Source organism: Perna viridis, chromosome 4, assembly GCF_037379345.1.
Source record: "Perna viridis isolate PV_CMFRI_1.1 ecotype Kerala chromosome 4, ASM3737934v1, whole genome shotgun sequence".
In the NCBI taxonomy this organism is placed as follows: Eukaryota; Metazoa; Mollusca; class Bivalvia; order Mytilida; family Mytilidae; genus Perna; species Perna viridis.
In genome coordinates, this window is record NC_142448.1 from 50,283,687 (window position 1) to 50,302,822 (window position 19,136).

The 19,136-nt window shown below is 32.4% G+C and overlaps 1 protein-coding gene across 9 annotated transcripts in view; it reads left to right on the forward strand.

The window, feature by feature from the left end:
• The window catches only part of LOC148620424 (uncharacterized), a 112,654-nt gene that overhangs the window by 64,217 nt on the left and 29,301 nt on the right, over window positions 1–19,136 (forward strand). For all 9 annotated transcript variants that reach the window (XM_088581305.1, XM_088581308.1, XM_088581304.1 and 6 more), the window contains 24 exons: window positions 176–306; window positions 970–1,076; window positions 1,667–1,858; window positions 2,219–2,391; window positions 3,043–3,158; window positions 3,687–3,814; window positions 3,991–4,194; window positions 4,599–4,801; window positions 5,438–5,571; window positions 6,143–6,234; window positions 6,453–6,628; window positions 7,565–7,695; window positions 10,104–10,228; window positions 10,416–10,613; window positions 11,540–11,724; window positions 12,765–12,898; window positions 13,317–13,435; window positions 14,409–14,609; window positions 15,109–15,289; window positions 15,693–15,854; window positions 16,221–16,357; window positions 17,019–17,138; window positions 17,513–17,771; window positions 18,444–18,582. In XM_088581305.1, the coding sequence (XP_088437431.1) occupies window positions 176–306; window positions 970–1,076; window positions 1,667–1,858; window positions 2,219–2,391; window positions 3,043–3,158; window positions 3,687–3,814; window positions 3,991–4,194; window positions 4,599–4,801; window positions 5,438–5,571; window positions 6,143–6,234; window positions 6,453–6,628; window positions 7,565–7,695; window positions 10,104–10,228; window positions 10,416–10,613; window positions 11,540–11,724; window positions 12,765–12,898; window positions 13,317–13,435; window positions 14,409–14,609; window positions 15,109–15,289; window positions 15,693–15,854; window positions 16,221–16,357; window positions 17,019–17,138; window positions 17,513–17,771; window positions 18,444–18,582 (3,747 nt within the window). The remainder of the gene's footprint in view (window positions 1–175; window positions 307–969; window positions 1,077–1,666; window positions 1,859–2,218; window positions 2,392–3,042; window positions 3,159–3,686; window positions 3,815–3,990; window positions 4,195–4,598; window positions 4,802–5,437; window positions 5,572–6,142; window positions 6,235–6,452; window positions 6,629–7,564; window positions 7,696–10,103; window positions 10,229–10,415; window positions 10,614–11,539; window positions 11,725–12,764; window positions 12,899–13,316; window positions 13,436–14,408; window positions 14,610–15,108; window positions 15,290–15,692; window positions 15,855–16,220; window positions 16,358–17,018; window positions 17,139–17,512; window positions 17,772–18,443; window positions 18,583–19,136) is intronic.

Genomic DNA, 19,136 nt, shown 5'->3' on the forward strand with positions numbered 1-19,136 from the left:
CCATGACAAACTCATTCATTTCAGTGTTGGGGAGTTAAGCTATAGATCCATTTCACATGTATATTTCTCAGACTTTTTTATATAGTATCAGGATGTTTATTATGTCCAATTATTGTTACAATTTTAGGGAATGTAGCCATAGGTCTAATTTTTTTTTTTTTTTTTGTAATTTCAGGATGTTTGCATTGACCAAATCCTTTAGTTCAATGTTGAATGGTGTAGCAGTAGATCCAGCTGTGTATCCATACTACCTTTCATGGCAGGAGGTTTACAAACAGTTGCACCAAGTAATCAACAGCCTGGAAGGTAAAGAAATGTAATTAACTATGTAATTCAGTTTACCCTTATAGCCACAAGGTAAAATAAACTGTCAAACATCAAGTGAATGTAGGTGAAATGGAACTGACTTGATTAATGAGACCTTATTTTTAAAATCCCAATTTCACAGTTATTATTATTTTCTTAGTGAATATTTACTTTTGATGTTGTCAATTTCCTCTTTGTTCGTTGACCTTGTAAAGTCTAGTCCAAGCGCTACAAAACTTGAAAAATTAGTCTGTGAAAATTCTTAACTGTTTGTGACATCAACAGTTTTAAAGACATTGATTAGAGTTACCATGGAAGATATGCATATTCTCTGACTTAATATAACGAGAATGGATACAGGGAATATGTTAAAGAGACAGCAATCCCACTGGTATGAAAAATGTCATCTAAAGGCCACCCATGGGTCCTCTAATGAATGATGAGAACCCTCACACCACTGGGCAGGCTGCAGTTAGCTCCAAAACAACATTATACACATACAGCAAAATAGTTGCCACCATTTACTCCAGCAACATAAAGGTTAAGTATTTTTTCCCTTTATTTGGCGTCAGGGCCTGGTCTGGTAAATTTACTCAAATTTTTTGTCATTTACTAGGGAGTTATTTCAACAACAATTTAAATTGAAAATCATTGTTTTTTCAGGTTCATCAGCAAACAGTCAAGGAGCCATACAGAGTCTGTGGAATTCCATGTCCTCGCTCAATTCTCACCTGGACCTAATCAAACAGAATGCTACATATTCTGATCTAGTAAGTACTGATAATGAAGAGGCTTTCCAGTGATAGTGCATTCCTTAAATTTGGCATTGGTCTTATGGCTTATTCTCTGTCAAATATATGGAGCATAAACATGGCTTGAAGTGAAAATTAAAGTTAGGGTAATTGTCTTGGAGACGTTATCCCCACTTCACTGTTTTCCATAAAATCTTTGTTCTGGCCAATTACAGTCCTTGAACCGATCCACACAACGATTTGACAGATTGATGACCGTTGACTGATTGATCGCTGACGGATCGATGACCGGTGACTGGTCTGATCGCAGTTTTGTTACGTAAGATGACGTTGGTCTGATTTAAACAAAAGAAATGTAAAATAAAAGTATGAATTGATGTTTAAATCTATTACATTATATAAATATGTGTAAAATTGACAATGAAAACAACGAAAACCGTAAAATGCATTGACCACGCTGTGGTCACGTGATGCGATCATCAATTAAATGGATCGGTTGACGGATTGATGAGTGATCGATGACCGATCGCAATTTTTGTTGCACGGATCGGTTCAGGTACTGTATCAAGCCATGTTATGTGTAAATGATGCTAATTTTCTGTTTACAGGTAGCTGATCTTGGTACTGATCCTATGGTACAAGCTGGTGTATGTTATTTGGCAAATATTGAGGCTGCAGGGTCTACTCTCCCATTGAAGGTCCGTGAAGCTCTTTGTGGACAGGATCCTAAGATCTGGAACCAGAGATTGGTAGATGCTGGTTTCCCTGAGTATTATGGATATTTCTTGCTCACAAATATGGTAAGATGATACGATTTTATTCATTTCTGAAGAGATAAACTGGTCTTTCAGTCTACAAGTTAGTCTGCTTGTTTTTACAGATGCTTCTGTGTTTGATGATATTCATTTTTGATTTCTATAAATAAGAACAATTGGAGCTAAATGTAGATTAGTTATCTCCATGTTGCTACAATGTAAGAAGTAAGATCAATAACAGAAATGCCTATTTTTAATAGACTGGACCTTCTTATAATTTGTCAAATATTAAATGACCATCCAAAATTAGAGCTGTACATATCCATGCATTGTTAAGGTGTTTGTACCTCCACTGCAGACACATATTTCTAAAAACTACTAATGAACATAATTTTTTATTTGTAGAAAGCAGACAGTTCATCAACTAAGAGCATGGCAGAACTCCTGAACAGATTTATGACACAGATTCAGAACCTCACTGAAACTCTGAGTAAAATGAGTTCTACAGATCTAAGTAAACTACAGAAAGTACTCATTGGAGACTGGATGAACCCAACAATCAGTCCAGAGTTCTATCAGTGAGTAAACAATGAAAGAATATCAGTGCAAATTTTGTTCAAATTGTACTATGTGCATGATGTGTTTTACTTACAACTTCAGGGGCTTATCTGGGTGATTTGGAAAATGCCTTATTCAGGCATTTTTGGGGAAAAAAATATCAACAAATTTGCCGTTTGGAATTCTAAATTAGGGGGCAAAGTAAAATTTTTGGGAATATTGCATGACTTTGATACAATTTTCTTTGGGAAAGTTTTTTTACAGGACCCTGCTTAATGCTAGAAAAATCCGTAAACTTGATCACACATCTAATTCCTGTCAGCATGTTAGTTGTACCATGGGTACAACTTTTGGTCTATTTCTTCTTTGCATAATTGGTTGATTAAGTTCCATGTTGTCCATGAACTTGAGATGTAGGGGATGTGGGGGTATCTGTAAAAGTATTATGTGGAGGTTACTAATTTTTCATGGCTTTTGTAACCTACAAAATTTGGTTCCCAACAAAAAAGGAAATTTCCCATTTGTTTGTTTGATAGAGTTTCAAATTCATGAACTGGTATTTTTTCTTTAACAACAAAAAATGGTACCCATGAATGAAAGTGCCTTCACAATATCTGTATTTGGAGACATTTTTCTGTGAATGTTTAACTTACCTTTCTTATTTGTTTAAGGTCCTTTAACTGGTTGAACTTGAATGACAATAGTACAAAGACTTGGTTGTTAGGGATGCTCAACTTCGTCACAGAAATTAATGCTTATGTTGAAAGGCAGTATTCTGTCCTGAAAGGTACGTAATCATAGTAATGTTAAGTTTATTTCACTATGTTTCCCTGTAAATTATATAATTTGTTGAAGAATAATTAATTTCTAAAAAAAAATTCTGATTTTTCAGAATGTTTTTATAATGTTGATTTTACCATGGCTTATGGTGGTTTATTTATGTTTCAATGAGTTGACATGTACCAGCAAAAAACCCAAACATGACTTTGGATTGTGTCGGCAGGGATCAACACTAACAGTAGTCCGGTATTCCTGTACCATCCTAATTTTGGAGAGGACAACCTGAAAAATTTTGATGTTAGTTCTGTGGGCTATCTTGCCTTATTTTTCATGAGATCTAAGACCAGAACCGTCATGTCCATCTGGGGACAACCTGTTTTACCTCTGAAGTAGTCCTGTTGACTACTAAACAAATCAAATTAGTGTCAAACCCTGGTTGGTTGCAGTTTTTTTTGCTTTTTTTCCCCAAGTCTTTTATGTGTAATTTATATTGTATAATTCAGTTAAATTCCTAAATGATTGTTGTATATTACAGGTATGGGTTCTGATGTACCATTTACCATTCTGTTACCAAACAATACTGGTATAGCTGAGTTGCTGGTGACTGCCCTGGGATCACAAACGGCTGCTGTTACTATGGCTTTCTATTTAGCTCCTGATAAGGTAAATGTGTCACATTGGTTTGGAATCAATTTGATGATTAGAAGTTTCTGTGCAGGATTAAATTGACATCTTCAGTCAAATTCTTTAATAGAAATATTCCTTAATTGTATCATTTCGGCCTGGATTGATAACAGAAGCACAGATCTGGACATGTATTGGTCATTTGTTTATTTCAGTTTATGGAAATAGCCTTTAGTAATTCTTGGCAAGAAAAGATTTGCAATGATACAACAACTTTTGCTGAAACATTCAGAATACCTTTGAACAGTGGTGTCAATATTACAGCCCTTCAGCATGACCTCTGTGCTGATCTTTCTAGGCAAGACTCTGCCATCAGAGATATTCTCAACAGGCTGAATATGAAGGATGTCTTCAAAGCGGTATGTATGAAAATGGATTCAATGTATGTATTATGTTATGTCTGGTATTTGCTTCATTTAAACACTGTTTACTTTCACACTTAATTTTCATTGTCTAAATTTGAATTTTAAGTACATCATACCACAGTGACAAAATAGAAATTGATACTGTCTTTCAAGGGAAGAAAGGTTGGTTGAAGTGTTGCAATTTAAATCACAAAGTGTAACACAACTGTGGAGTCCAGCAAGTGTCAAGTTTTAATAGACTTGCTGAGGGCTTCACCAAATTTTCTTCTGCATGGAACTTCATGCTTATCTAGGGACAGTTGGAGGCATGAACTGGTCGCCATTATAATCAAATTTAACATTGGTATACATTTTTGTATCAATGATGACATGTTTTCTCATTAATTAATTTTTTGCAGTTTGATGACTGGATGGCAGGAAAGATAAGCAGCATGGAGACCAGTAACACCACCAAAGTATACAAAGCAATTCAGAAGAAGATAGAGGAATTTGTTACCATGGTTACTAAAATTGAAAATACGACTTTGACCCAAGATGGGTTGGATGCATGGTTAAACCCAATATGGAATGCCATGGGAAAGTTAAACAAGCCTCAAGACAGGTAATTGGAAGGAAACTTTATAAAATATTACTGTTATTAAACAATGTAAAATGATTGTTTTAAAGAAAAAAAGCTCCTTTTTAATTTGTTTACTATTTTTTCCCATTTTTTTGTTGAAGAGATGTAAGACTTCACAAAAAATGACAGACATATCATCTGCTTTAAAAAGCAGAGCTATTTTTTTACTTATTTCGGTGATCAACCCAGCTCAATCTGAGTTCTGTGACAAAAAACATAAGACATGCAATTAGACTAACTTGGATTTAAGCATCATACCCTAAGTAAAATTCTTTATTACCCATATATTTTCATGATTTGGAAAGGAAGGGGCAATGAGATATCAGCATGTTAAAAGCTGAAAATGATTGATTTAAGGGAAGAATGTTACTTAAAAATGACCCTTTCTAAAAAAAAAATATGAAAAATGCCTCATTCACCAATGTTGATATTTTGGCTTTGCTTTTGAGTCAGAATGATGTGTCTGACTGTAATGACACACTTTCCTGTGGGCTGTTTTGTCTGTTAGCACAATAAAATTCCAGGATATATGGTGTGTTCGATTGATCAAACGTTTTTTGAAAGCAGTCATAGGACTCTATACTACGATGTATTAATCAGTTAATCTTTTCACTTAAGCATTGGAGAGACATGTGATGCTGCCTTTTTCTACATTGAAAACACAGCCATGTACAGAGATGAAATCCGACCTATTTTAGTGGGTGTCTATCAAAATATGGAAGGAACAATCAACCAGATGAAGCTCCAAACAGGTTAATACTGTAGTTGTTAAAGTAGTTGACCTTTGGCCTTAAAGCTGTAAAAATTATACATGTTGTAAAGCTTCTATGAATCCATTTCAATATTCTTATGAACACTTCTTAAGGAAGTAGACTTTGGGTAAGCATGGTAAGGGACACAACTACTAAAAATCATTGGAACATTTGTATTCAGCAATTTACATCAATCTCATGTAAGCATCAAAGAAACATGGATTGATTTCATTCTGATTCAAATGAAAGCTTGATAGGCTTTGGTGAATTGAATATGATTCAAACATATCATTGATTTCATTAGTTATGTCCCCTACCCTGGGTCTACCTCCTTAAATGGATTTTAACCAACTGTAAAACTTACAAACATTTTTTATATGTCTATCATCTTATGCATTTGTTAATGTATCTGAAGACAATGATTGTAAGCTTAGGGATTTACATGGAATTGCTGAAAAGTTATGAAAATACAGAGTACAATACGCAATTTACAGAATTTCATATCTTTTTCCTCGTGAGGAATAGGGATTACACATTTGCCAGTTGTATTTTACCATTATTTTTTTTTCAGCTGTTGAAGAGATATTGTGTGCAGAGGCCAAGAATTCATCAGATTTCCTTCAAAATCTCTTCTCATCACATATAACCAGAATGCTACAGAAGGTAACAGTCTTTAATATAAATTTCATACCCACCCACATACCAACATTTCACTTACATTGAACTCTGCAATCTTCAGATTGGACTTCGATGCAGAAGTCATGAAAATGATGCAAGTACATAGAATGGAAAAAATATAATCGGAATTAGTTGTTATATATCATGAAACACCCCCATTTATAAATCCATAAATTTCTGAATGTTTTTTTTTGTCTTTTCAGATTCTGAATCCAAATATGAATGTTAGTGGTGACTTTCAGTGCAGTGACATGGTCAAGCTGTCTAACCATTTGAGCGGCATGCTGAATGAATCAATGTTGAGTGCTGCTGGTGGGATGGCCCAATGTGGAGATAACATACAAAAGAACATAATGATGGTCTTAGCAGATACATCAGCGTAAGATTTTTTGTCAACTTTAAATTTACAGCTTTGAAAGTTTGCTATCTTAAAGTTCTTATAGTCATTTATCTAAATGTTATTGTGTTGACATTTAACTTATTTTAATCTTCTTCTTGATTTCTTCTGCACTTAAAAAGTTATGCATGGTGGTCAAAAGGTCATTAATAAGGTAATTGATAAAATGTTCTTGTTTCTGTGTAAAGACCTTTGATTCATGTAAAATTTAAGGAGGTAGACCTAGGGTAAGGGACATAACTCTTGAAATCAGTGAATAGTTTGTATCATATTCAATTTCACTAAAGGATATCAAGCTTTCATTTGAAACAGAATGAAATCAATCCAAGTTACTTTGATGCATACATCAGATTGATGTAAAATGCTGAATACAAATGTTCCAATGATTTCTAAGAGTTGTGTCCCTTACCCTAGGTCTACCTCCTTAATCTAGTTTTCATTTGCAACTTGGAAATATACATTAGGAATCCAAGATCTTAAGAATTATAGATAAGATTTCATTACGCAGGCATTCTCTTTTGATTTCAAGGACATAGATTATACATGATGAGATTTATCTGTAGTGAAATTTGCATGTAAATCTGTTGGGAGTTATTGCCCTTTTTTTGACATAATGTTATTACTTAGAAAAAATTCCTTCTCAAAAACTACTGGACATAATTTAATGAATATTGATATTATTTTTCCTAATAGTATGAGCGTAAGGAATTTCCCAACCCTCCCCCCCCCCAAAAAAAAAAAAAAAAAAAACCAACAAAAAAACAAAAACAAACATGGTAGCTTTTACAAAAATAAAATATTGCTTATTATTCTGGCTCTGTAGAGCCTCTACAGTGTCATTTTTTAATGTGTCCAAGTATTGTAAGGTACTTCTACTAGTAGAGATACTTATTTTGTATATGTCTGTTTTACTTAAAGATCATTCCAGTTAATGCAGGAGCTACTTAAAATGATGTCTGATCCAGGGATCAAGACCCTCTTGAACCTTGACCCTGAGGTCATTCCCCTACTGGAAATGATCATGGACAGCTACAACAAACAGCAAGCAGGTAAGTATCTAATTACTTGCATTCTGCAGTAGGAAATTTGCTGTACCCTTATCCATCTGTTGGCCTGTCCACCCATCCACATTTTATTTTATGGCACGCCATTTTTATATTTAATCCATGTTCAAGATATCTCTTATACTTTATAAGATATCTCATTAAATATATGAGATATCTTATATAGTATATCAGATATCTCATAAAATTTATAAGATATCATATTAACATTTTTAATATTTTTAATATAAGATAACTCGTGAACTTTATAAGATATCTTATATACTTTATTGGATATCTCATATATTTGATGATATATCTTGTTAACTGTACGTCATATGAGATAACTTATAAAAAAATAGAAAATATCTCATAAATTATATACGATATCTCTGAAATGAAATAAATATAAATATGGTGTGCCATTCTATTTATGGATCATAATTTTAAGTACCAAACCATTTAAAATTCAGAGTTCCAGTTGTAGAGGTGATTCATTTTACAGGGAGAAACACTGTTCAGATAATGCCTTGTTGACCTACATGCACAGTATTTTTATGCAACCATAGTCCTCTCTGTATTTTGATATGTGTTTCAGAGAAATCCATGTATTATCAAGAACAAAAAGACTCTCCCAACATACCAACTTCATGTAAATGATGTGGATTCTATTGAATACCTTTCTAAAATGTGCAACAATCAAATGACAAAATGGTCAGTAACCGTTTCTGAAAAAGATTTACAGTGAATTTTTTTTGTTTTCACCTGTTCTGATTTTTGTCTTGTCTGCCATTAACTTTGTGGAAGAGGAAATTAAGGTATTTCTTTTCCGTGGTTGGCATCCAGGTCAGTTAATCATGAATCAATTGTACTAGGTCAATTGTTTTAGGTATGTAGTTGCATAAGCATCACTTTTTAGCAGTTCCATATGTGTAGAAGGTGGGACTAAGGGCAACTAATATACTCCCAAACTAGAGTTCGATTTTTATTACCAGATATTAATAAATCTGTAACAACAAATAATACAATTTAGTGAATTATGATCTAACTTCAAATTACACACATGCGAACTCAATATGAAATAATATCACAATCTACGCATACATGTTATTTATAATATGAAATATTTCATTAGTGCTTAATAGTAGAGCTACATGTATATCAATTAAATCTATAAAGCAATGCTTCCTTTTAACTTAAAAGTTGCACTTTCAACACAGTGTAAATATGCAGTTTGAATATTAAAGTAACATTATCGCAGATATACATTTTATATATATTTATTTGAAAATAGTCCGTAATGTACTTACCTAGTTTCATGTGCTATTTACTCATGACCATATACATGTATAAATAACGGAGATAACTCCATTATGAAATTCTATATACGATAATCTACAAACAATATAAAAGAACCTACCAATTGTGAATTGAAAAACATCTGGTTTACATGACACCAGTTTTATGGTAATTTTTTCAATACCCTAAAACAAATACAAGTACATATTCTGCACTAAGCTTTGTGTGTATTGCTGATAAAATACAAATAATGTAGAATTCACAATTACGAGCCATCATAACCAGTATCTGAAAATATCGTACGTAACTTGATGCAATACTTGTAAAAAATATTTACGTACCAAAAATCTTCTTTACTGGTAATTATAAAATAATAATTAACCTTTATCGTGGCTTGGATTGTCCCTATCACACTCATAAAAATAGGTCACACAGGCGTTAGGAATCGAACATGCCATAGTGCAATCAAGTGCAGAGGTTTAGCCAAGAAAGTGTACTTTAATATTATCCTGTTAATTATATTGTTAATTGTAAAAATGGAATAGAAAAGAATAGTGCAACTTGCGTCTTCTGTCAAAGGTCAGTGTTTACTGGGAATACATGAATAAGACTGCATGGGATTTTTTTTTTTATTTTTGGGATGGACAGAAAACTGAAAAATAGTGCCCACAAAATGGATTTTTAACACCATATATCACTAACCATTTTTAGAAACTTCTAAAATTGATACACGTGAACATGTTCACTAACAGAATCAGTGAAAATTAATACTTTTACAGTAGTTGTATTGATACTATAGATTGCCTATAATATATGAAATTAATAACGAAGTAACTATCAATTCATTTTATTAAAAGCTTTCATATGCAACAGTTAAGACATATTTTTGTGATAACAATTTATTATAATGAGTTCTACTTAATGATTGTTTGTCAAATGCCAATTTAATAGCAGAATGCCCCATTTTATATACGACTTTAAACATAAACGAAAAGAAGTTGGCATAACATATGCTTTGGAACATTAAGTTTTTTATTTCTAGAAATATCTTGAAGAGCAAGAATAAGTTTTTGAGGAACAGAAATTGATATTGTAACTATTGTGTTGTTTTTCAGTTTCCATTAAAGTCCAGGATCTGATTACCTCGCCTGGAGACTTTAACACCAAAATACAACAAGCAGTCAAACTAGCACCAGAAATCATCAATACTTTCTTACAGTCTACAGTCAATGCAGATGCAGTGAGTGTTTAATACAATTAAGAGGCCAACTTTGGGGGTTTAAAAACTTGGAAGATCTTTTTGAATCTAGCTGTAAATACTTATGTTGATTGATTTTTAAAATTTTGCCATAGAAAATTTATTATTGACTGAAATTTGAATTGTTTTACTTGGACTGTTTTAAACATTTTCTTTCTTATTTTTTCAGAAACTTCTATCTAACATTTCATCTGTGGATCTGAAGAACCTATTGTGCAATTCCACAGCTCTGGGTGAAGCCTTGACCTTACCATCCTTTGGTAACCTTTCCACCTCGGATCTTACAAATGCCCTATGTTTCAACTCTACTGATGTTGTTTTTGATATAATAAGATCAGTTTTAAATTTAGAACTGCTTGAGTCACTGGTATGTTTTAACATATAATTTATCCAATAGTAAATTCTTTCAGAGAAAGGTCTACAACAAGTGTAAACATACCTTTAATAAGTGTAAACACAATTTCAAGTAAGCTCTAAAAAGTCTCGACAACAAAAGTAATAAAATCAGAATGATGACACTTCTTCAAAAAAGTCAAATAATGACACAAAGACATTATAATGACCAGTATCTCTTGCATGTTGACAGGAGCATGCCTGTACTAGGGTTAAACTAGTTTAATAAGAGACGCAACAAATGCACCATCGTATAACCTCACAAAAATAATAAATACTTACAGATATCACCGAAAGGTCTTATGTAAGGTAAAAAAAGAACTGAAACAACAAAAAGAAAAACACACCATAAAACTCACTCAATAATAATAGTATACATAATAGTAGGTGTGTAATTTTTTTTAATCCTTTTTGTCCTATGAAAATAATTATGATTACATTGAATTCAGTTCAGAGTTGTCAGAATGATTGAATAAATGTCTTTCCTTTTATATTGTCAGATTGTCTATACATATCTTTCGATTGATCTATAATTTGTTAAGTGACTTTCATAATTTGATAGAATATTGTTATGATGGAAGAAACCTGGTTTGCTTTTCCATGTTTTTCCTGCTCTCAGAGTTGTACCCCTTTCCTTGTTTTTCCTGCTTTCAGAGTTGTACCCCTTTGAAAACTTGGAACTTTTTAATGTAATTTTTCATTGAGTACCAATATTTTGTAGTTTTTGTTAGTTTGTGTAATCACAAATTTTAATGTAAACCCAGGGCAATATTATGTAGAAAACAAATCTTTGAATTAAAATTTTCCAAAACAAAATGTGACTTTATGGGAGTTCAACATTTATTATCAAAATCAAAAATGTGAATGTGTCATGAATATATTAGAACTTATGTTTTGCAGGGTAAAGTTGACACAACTGACTTGACTTGGTGGGCTGTCACTCTCAGCCATCTAGGTGATGTTTTGGGTCATTTGAACACTCTTAGTTCTCTACCGGATTTAGATTTCAACAATCTGCAAGCAGATTTGCTGATTTACATGCAGAAATTCTTGTTTGATAATGGACCTGAAGTCATTGCAAAAAGGTATTTAAAAGCTTTTATATCTTAATGATATTTGGATATAAAGATTATTATAGATGGATGTATTTGATATCAGTATGTCCAACCTGATCTTACAATTATAATGATATCCTCGGATTGCTTTTAGAATGTATTAATTTTTATGTAAAATGTACATCTTGATGAAAGAATGCTCAATTTTGTATTTATTTGACAGTTGTTTTCCCCCACACATTTCGGAATGTGTACAGTGATCATGGTGTATGTCTGTCTATTTCTCCACAAGGTGTACAGTGATCATGGTTTGTCTATTTCTCTATAAGGTGTACAGTGATCATGGTGTATGTCTGTCTCAATACACATTGTTTTTTGTTTTCTCCAGTGTGGGAAACCATTTTTTTCCCAACTTATTCTGGCCAGTGGAATATTGATCTAGCCAAAATTTTTGGGTTTTTTTTCTGTACTATCATCTGTTTTCTCTTCGATTTGATTATCTTCTGTCTTTCTTCTTCTTTCTTCAGCTATCTTTTCATTTGTTTTTAAATTTATCAAAAACTTTCCATTTTCGAATATTCCCTCCCTTTGAAGTTTTTCATGTACTTTACAGTAACAAAATAAGTACTCCATTTCTGAACTCATATGTTAATAATAAAATTATATTTCAACAGATTCATCATCATGAAACAAGAAAATGTTTATCATTTGCTTCTTGTTCATTTTTATTTTGATTTTAAACAACTAATTTGCAAGGCATGCCGTAAGTTGGATTTGATTTCTGACTGAATTGACATAAACTTTTTGCTTGACAACTCTGTCATTTTTACCATATGGTTACTGGGATAGAGGCATCCTTTAGTGGGCTTTGGTTTTGTTTTTCTATATTTTTTTTCTACTTTGGGCTTTACTTGTGAACAAAAACTGGGTTGGGCATATGGGCATATCTTGTGTTAGCTTTGCTTTTTTTATATTGACCAAGACCACAGAGCAGAGTGCTATTAAAAGCATAGGGTATGCACTGGATTTGTAGTATGATTTGTTTCATAAATTTTATTTTTATCTTTTAGTTTGAATCTGTTGATAGAAGATTTTGCCAGGTTAGACCCAAAAGTAATGACCAGTACTATTGTTAAGGATATACAGACTGTAACACTAGGATTGACCTCTCTAAAGGTCATCAGGAACTTCATTCCTCCTAATGGTAAGGTTTTTTGTTAGAAATTGTTTAGATCTGTTTTCCATGTCTGATCTTTGTCCCTAGATTACATTCTTTTGATTTCTGCTTTAATCTTGGTTCCCTTGATTACTCTTTTAAAGGAGTTTGATTTAGACATTTTTTTTTTTCTATTTTAAAACTGAATTCTACTATTTTTTCAGTAAGTATGTCACTATTACAACTCATATTTGTATAGTGTATTCAACACTTTCCTTCACATTTTTGCTAGTTGTTTTTTGTCAACTGAGTGAAATCGTGTTTGTTGTTTGTGTTTTAATGTCTTTTCTTCAATAAGTATTAAAGCAAATAAATCAACCAGGAAACTTCTGAACAAGTCATTAGAAGCATTGTCTCATATTTTTAAAACTTTTAAACTGAAAACCTTTTTTGTATAATTTTGCAGTTTTGATTAGAGATGTGCTATCTGACAGAGCAGGATTTGTTAACTACCTGACACACCAGTTGAATATGTCTACTGAAGTGGCTAATGCTCTTATAAGCAGTACTATACAGTATGCTACAGTAAGTTACAATGATACAGGTATTTCACACCGCTGTTGTCAGTACGCTACAGTAAGTTACAATGATACAGGTATTTCACACTGCTGTTGTCAGTACTATACAGTACGCTACAGTAAGTTATAATGATACAGATATTTCACACCGCTGTTGTCAGTACTATACAGTACGCTACAGTAAGTTACAATCATACAGGTATTTCACATCGCTGTTGTCAGTACTATACAGTACGCTACAGTAAGTTATAATGATACAGATATTTCACACCACTGTTGTCAGTACTATACAGTACGTTACAGTAAGCTACAATGATACAGGTATTTCACACCGCTGTTGTCAGTACTATACAGTACGTTACAGTAAGCTACAATGATACAGATATTTCACACCGCTGTTGTCAGTACTATACAGTATGTTACAGTAAGCTAGAATGATACAGATATTTCACACCGCTGTTGTCAGTACTATACAGTGTGTTACAGTAAGCTACAATGATACAGGTATTTCACACCACTGTTGTTAGTCCTAAGAATAATACAGTTTTTGCCTTGCTTGCAACAAATGTCATGAAAGGGGAGACTGTGATATTTCTTCTCCTGCATTACTTTATCACAATTCTCTGTTTCATGCATATGCTCCTGCAGCCATGGTCTATTGACTTTGAAATGTTTCGTTACTGAAGCATCACTTCATCACAGTTCCATATATGCAAACATAAACTATACTTGAGGAGTCTGTTCACTTTGGTTGTGTCAAATAGTTGTATTGATATTATAAATTGACCATATATGTGATAACGAGTAAGTCACAAAATGAAATTTTTCCTAAGAAAATTACAAAAATTCTTTCTACTGTCATGTACCTGCAGCTTTCAGTAATATACAGCACATTGTATAATATATATTCTCTTTTCTATGAAATTCATGTTTATAGTTATCTGTATTTTTAATATACATGTGTTTACTATTTTTTTCAGTTGTTGAAGTATGAAGAAAAGGATATGCAGGGGCTCATTTGTAATGCCACTAGACTGAAGACATTGTTGGAATTTCCACCAGAATCCAATATGACAGCAGAACATGTTGTTTCTTCCCTTTGTTCACTGTCAGAAGAGAAGGCAATTAACTTAACACAGTCACTCCTCAGAGAATTAGATATTGGCGATATGGTGAAAATGGTATGTGAGAAGAATAATTGATATCAAACCTACCTTTTTTCCCCTCTGAAGTGGAATTCTGCATTTTTCAATTTTTTTTTTTTTTACATGTATTTTTACTTCAATACTCAATGAGTTTATTTTTCTTCGTTTGAATTTTTTTACTGTTATAATTTTTAAAAAGTTTTTGTTGTATTTTTATTACCAAAATTTCAAGTAAAAGTTATCCTTTGGTCTGTTCTAATAATTCTGTGCTTTTTAAAATTAATGTATATTGTTTCATTATATTTGAAATTTTGGCACAGTGCTTGTCTCTATATTATGGTCCCTGATCTCTTATAATAAAATTATAGTTAGAATTATTTATGCTTTTCAATATTTTGGACAAATGAGTAATTGACGAATCTTCTGAAAGAGAGAATATAGTAAGTAAACTATTTGTGTATTACAGCATCTGTGAATTGTGGGTTGTTAGACTTGATATTTACCCTATTTATATTATTTAATGTCTTTTTAACAGTACGTATCATCCGGCTTGGATAACTTCTTCAAATCTCTGAACAGATCCCAGGAAGATGTGCGTTCAGCAGTGACTTCACTAACGTCAGCCCAGGATGAATTTCAGCAGACACTTGATGCTTTCCAGAAAAGTACTGAAGAACTTGATCTCAACATATTCTTAGAACCAGAGTATCTGACAGGTATAATAGCTTTATCTTTTCTCATATCTATGTTTTATGGAGATATATATCAATCTATCAAGTTACAAAACTTTTTCTACCAGATGGAAGACTATGAGTACTTTTCTTGTTTTGACACTGTCAATGATTGTTTCAAGTTTTTAAGTTTCAAAGCTTCCTTTGTATACACCTTTCACTAATATAAACTATAAATTGGGATATTGTTCATCCCATCTTTTTTACCACAATTTTCCATTCATATTACTGTGGCTCAGTCATTAATTGATCATCATTTGTCAAACTGTAAAAAATATAAGTCATAGTTTTATTTTGATGTCACAGGTCTTATTGGGGAAAATAAAAGTAACACAAACATCTGGTTTTCCAGCAATGGAGTCAAAGTATTCATTCTTTTTTTTTACAGGAGACCAAAGTAAACAGACATTCGGGGATCTCCTCTGTGGCTATGATATTTCCAAAGTAGAGAATTCTGATGGAGGAAAGGATTTAACAGGGGCATCTTCACAATTGAAAGGGTTCACTGAAATGCTGAAAAGGCAGGAGCAGGAGTTGGCTGAAATGCCTGGTTAGTTTTATTTGGTAGTCATTAAATGGCTGTTGTTTCTAGTATAGCAAATCAATATACAAATGTATAGGAGTTAAAACTTACATTTAAATCTGTGGATATTTGAAATTAATTTTGAGATTTCAACAGTTTTGTCTTTAAGTAACAATGACTAAAACTATAACATATTTGATTCATTGTTGACATTAAAAATGTGTGTTAAATGCTTGTAAAGCTTAAAGAAACTGAAATTGACCTCAGCAATTTGGTTTCAAAAAGCAAACTTTTCTTAAGAAGAATATAGGTTAGGGCACTTAGTATAGGGTATAAACAAATCACTGTTTTAATTTGTAAAGGCATTTATTATATTGATTTTATAATCTACAGCATCCTGCAAGAATGTGTATGATCTTGTCAAAGAAATGGGTAATGGTCCTGTCTTGTGGGAGTATCTCAAGCCATTGTTGTGGGGAAAACTATTATATACACCCGACACAATAGCCAGCAGGCTTATAGCTGAAAAGGTAACAGAAAGAAAGGAATGGTAAAGCATAATAAGGGGAAGGCGTACATTTCAAAATGTTTTACTAAATAAAGGAAAATATGTCAAATTGTACATGTGCATATTTTCAAGTTCAGAATCAATTTCAATGCAGCTATTCTGAAAGGACATTTTTCACATGTGATTTTTGCCCTATTAAAAAGAATTCTAGTTTTTTCATTTAGGATTGTACCATTATGACTCATGTTTTTATAGTGTATTCAACACTTTAAATTGTGAGTTCTTTTTATCAGCTGAGTAATATCATTTCTGATTTATGCAACCTATTTGAGTGAACTGATCAGAGTTAATGAATTCAGAGTAAGTTGTGTTCAAAATCACAAATACCAAATTTCTGACATAGTCAAGATTTGATGCATAGCCTCCAATGGTTCCCATGGAATTTTTTATCATTAAGTTGACCACACAAGGAGCTATTTGAAGATGTTGTATTTCACAGCCACTTGACCTGTTAGAATGTCAGAAAATCAATTATATAGATGAAATTGGAATTACTTGGATTGGTTTAGTTAATAAAAGGTTTTATTGTTTTTTTTTCCCCAATCATGCTGTTTACCGGTAGCAAATATTTTTTTATAGGTATATAATTTGTCAGTATTAAATATTTTAATTTTTTTTTATAGGTGTATGATTCCTCCTTCCAAGCTCTGGCTGATGTACAGAGAATAACATCCACATGGGCCAAAGGTACAAAGAATTTAATGGACCTAATTAAGGATGAAAACATGAAGTCAAAACTAGAGGTAACAATTGTATATGTTTAGGGCCTTGAAACAAGCCCCATCATAAGCATAATCCAGTTCATATATCTGATTGACCTCCTTTTGTAAAATTTAGATTTACATAAAGAATTGAATGTAAGGCAGCAGCTGTCTAAACGTTTAGAGCTAAGAATAGAGACTTGATTTAGCAAAACTACCATAAAAAACTGAATACTAAAATGTGATGAAATAAAGCAGTTGTGTAGGTACACTATTTTAATGGGATATGAAAAAGTATGTAGAGTTGATATCTTATATGCTGCTAAATATTTTAGAATTGAACAAAATATTCCCTGTAATGGAATGATATTAGAAAACTAACCATTAACAATCTATCTTTGTCTTTGTCTCTACAGTCTGTACTTGGAAATGAGGTGATGAGTTCAATGATGACCACACTATTTGGAGTTTCCGCATCCGATTTCCTTGATGGCTTCTACTCGCTGGATTCTGTCAACACTTCACAGATTGATGCCATGACTTTGATTGCCCAGACAATGGATGAATATCTGAGCTGTGTTGTAACATCTAAAGACAGATTTGTAGGTGTTGGAACAGAGCAGCAATTGGAAATTAGGGCTGGTGAATTGAATAAGAAGAAACAGTTTTTTGCAGGTAAAATTCAATTTACTACTTTGACTTTTTGCGAGCGGATGTTTCTAGAAAAGCAGATGACGCTTACCCTACCAGTGCACCTGGTAAGTGCTCCCAGTTTTAGTGGAGTCCGAGTTGCTCATTTATTTTTGCTACTTTGTATGTATTATTTTGGTTATATTATGTTCTTTGTTGTGTGTGTCTGATTTTCATGTCTGGTCTTTGTCCCTGGATTACATTCTTTGATTTCAGCTAAAATCTTGGTTTCCTTGATTACTCTTTGATATTTTGATCTTTGTATATTTCTTGAACCATTTTTTTCTGTAATACTATTTTCTTTTTGTAAGCAGTTTTTGTTTGTTTTTATGTTGTTAATGTTCTTTTGGGTCTATGTACATATATCTTTGTATTTTATATAATATTTGAAATTATGCTTGACAGAGAAGCAAACAATCAGCTTTTTGATATAGTGAAACCTGTGTAAACTAAATCCTGAATGAACTGGAAACCAGTATTTTAACCAGATATTTTCAAAAGATTTTTCATTTTTGTGTACTTTCAATGTATTTTGAATCTGTATAATCCAAACAACTGTCTACAAAGGAACAAATCCTTCAGTGCAAGATTGTACAGTTAACACAGCTTTTACTGAATTACAAAGATTGCCTTGATATAACCATACTTACCTTAAAGGATTGGTGTTTAATAACCTTGGTGGCAGCAGTGGAACCAGGAAGAAGAGAGCAACAACAGCCTCAATGCCTAAACATGTGTCTTACACAATTAGAATGGATATTGATAATGTGGCATACACAAGAGTCATTAAGGAACAGTGAGTTTATTGTATTTCATTTATAAATAAAAATAAGTGGTGTTCCATCCATTGTAGGAATTTTTTACAGGGATTGTCCTTATATTTCATAAAAGTAAAATATAGGGAAATATGATAAAAGCAATATCTTAAATTTGAAAGTTAAGGGAGGAAGGAGAATCAAACAACGGACATAACAATAACAGAAATTGAGTGATGATAACACATTAAAAAAACTGAAATTGAAAATGAGGGGAAGACACTTGAAAATTAAATTTGAATAAGCAAATTAAAATCCACATTAAATTTATATACAATCTGTGTGCTTCTGTAGGATGTAAGCTAACCATTTTCCTTTCTAGAAACACCAGTCACTAAGGTAGGGTAAAAAAAGTTGGGTTGGGATGATAAAAATTTGCATTACAGTTGTACGTAACAGAAATCGATATTGCTCTGCTGAGTTGTTCGTTTATTGTTTTAGGTCATTTGTTTATTTCAAACCATGAATTAATAGATAATTTCTAAAAGTTTATAGATTTGGTTTGATTGAATCAAGTTCAAATTATTAATTTTTC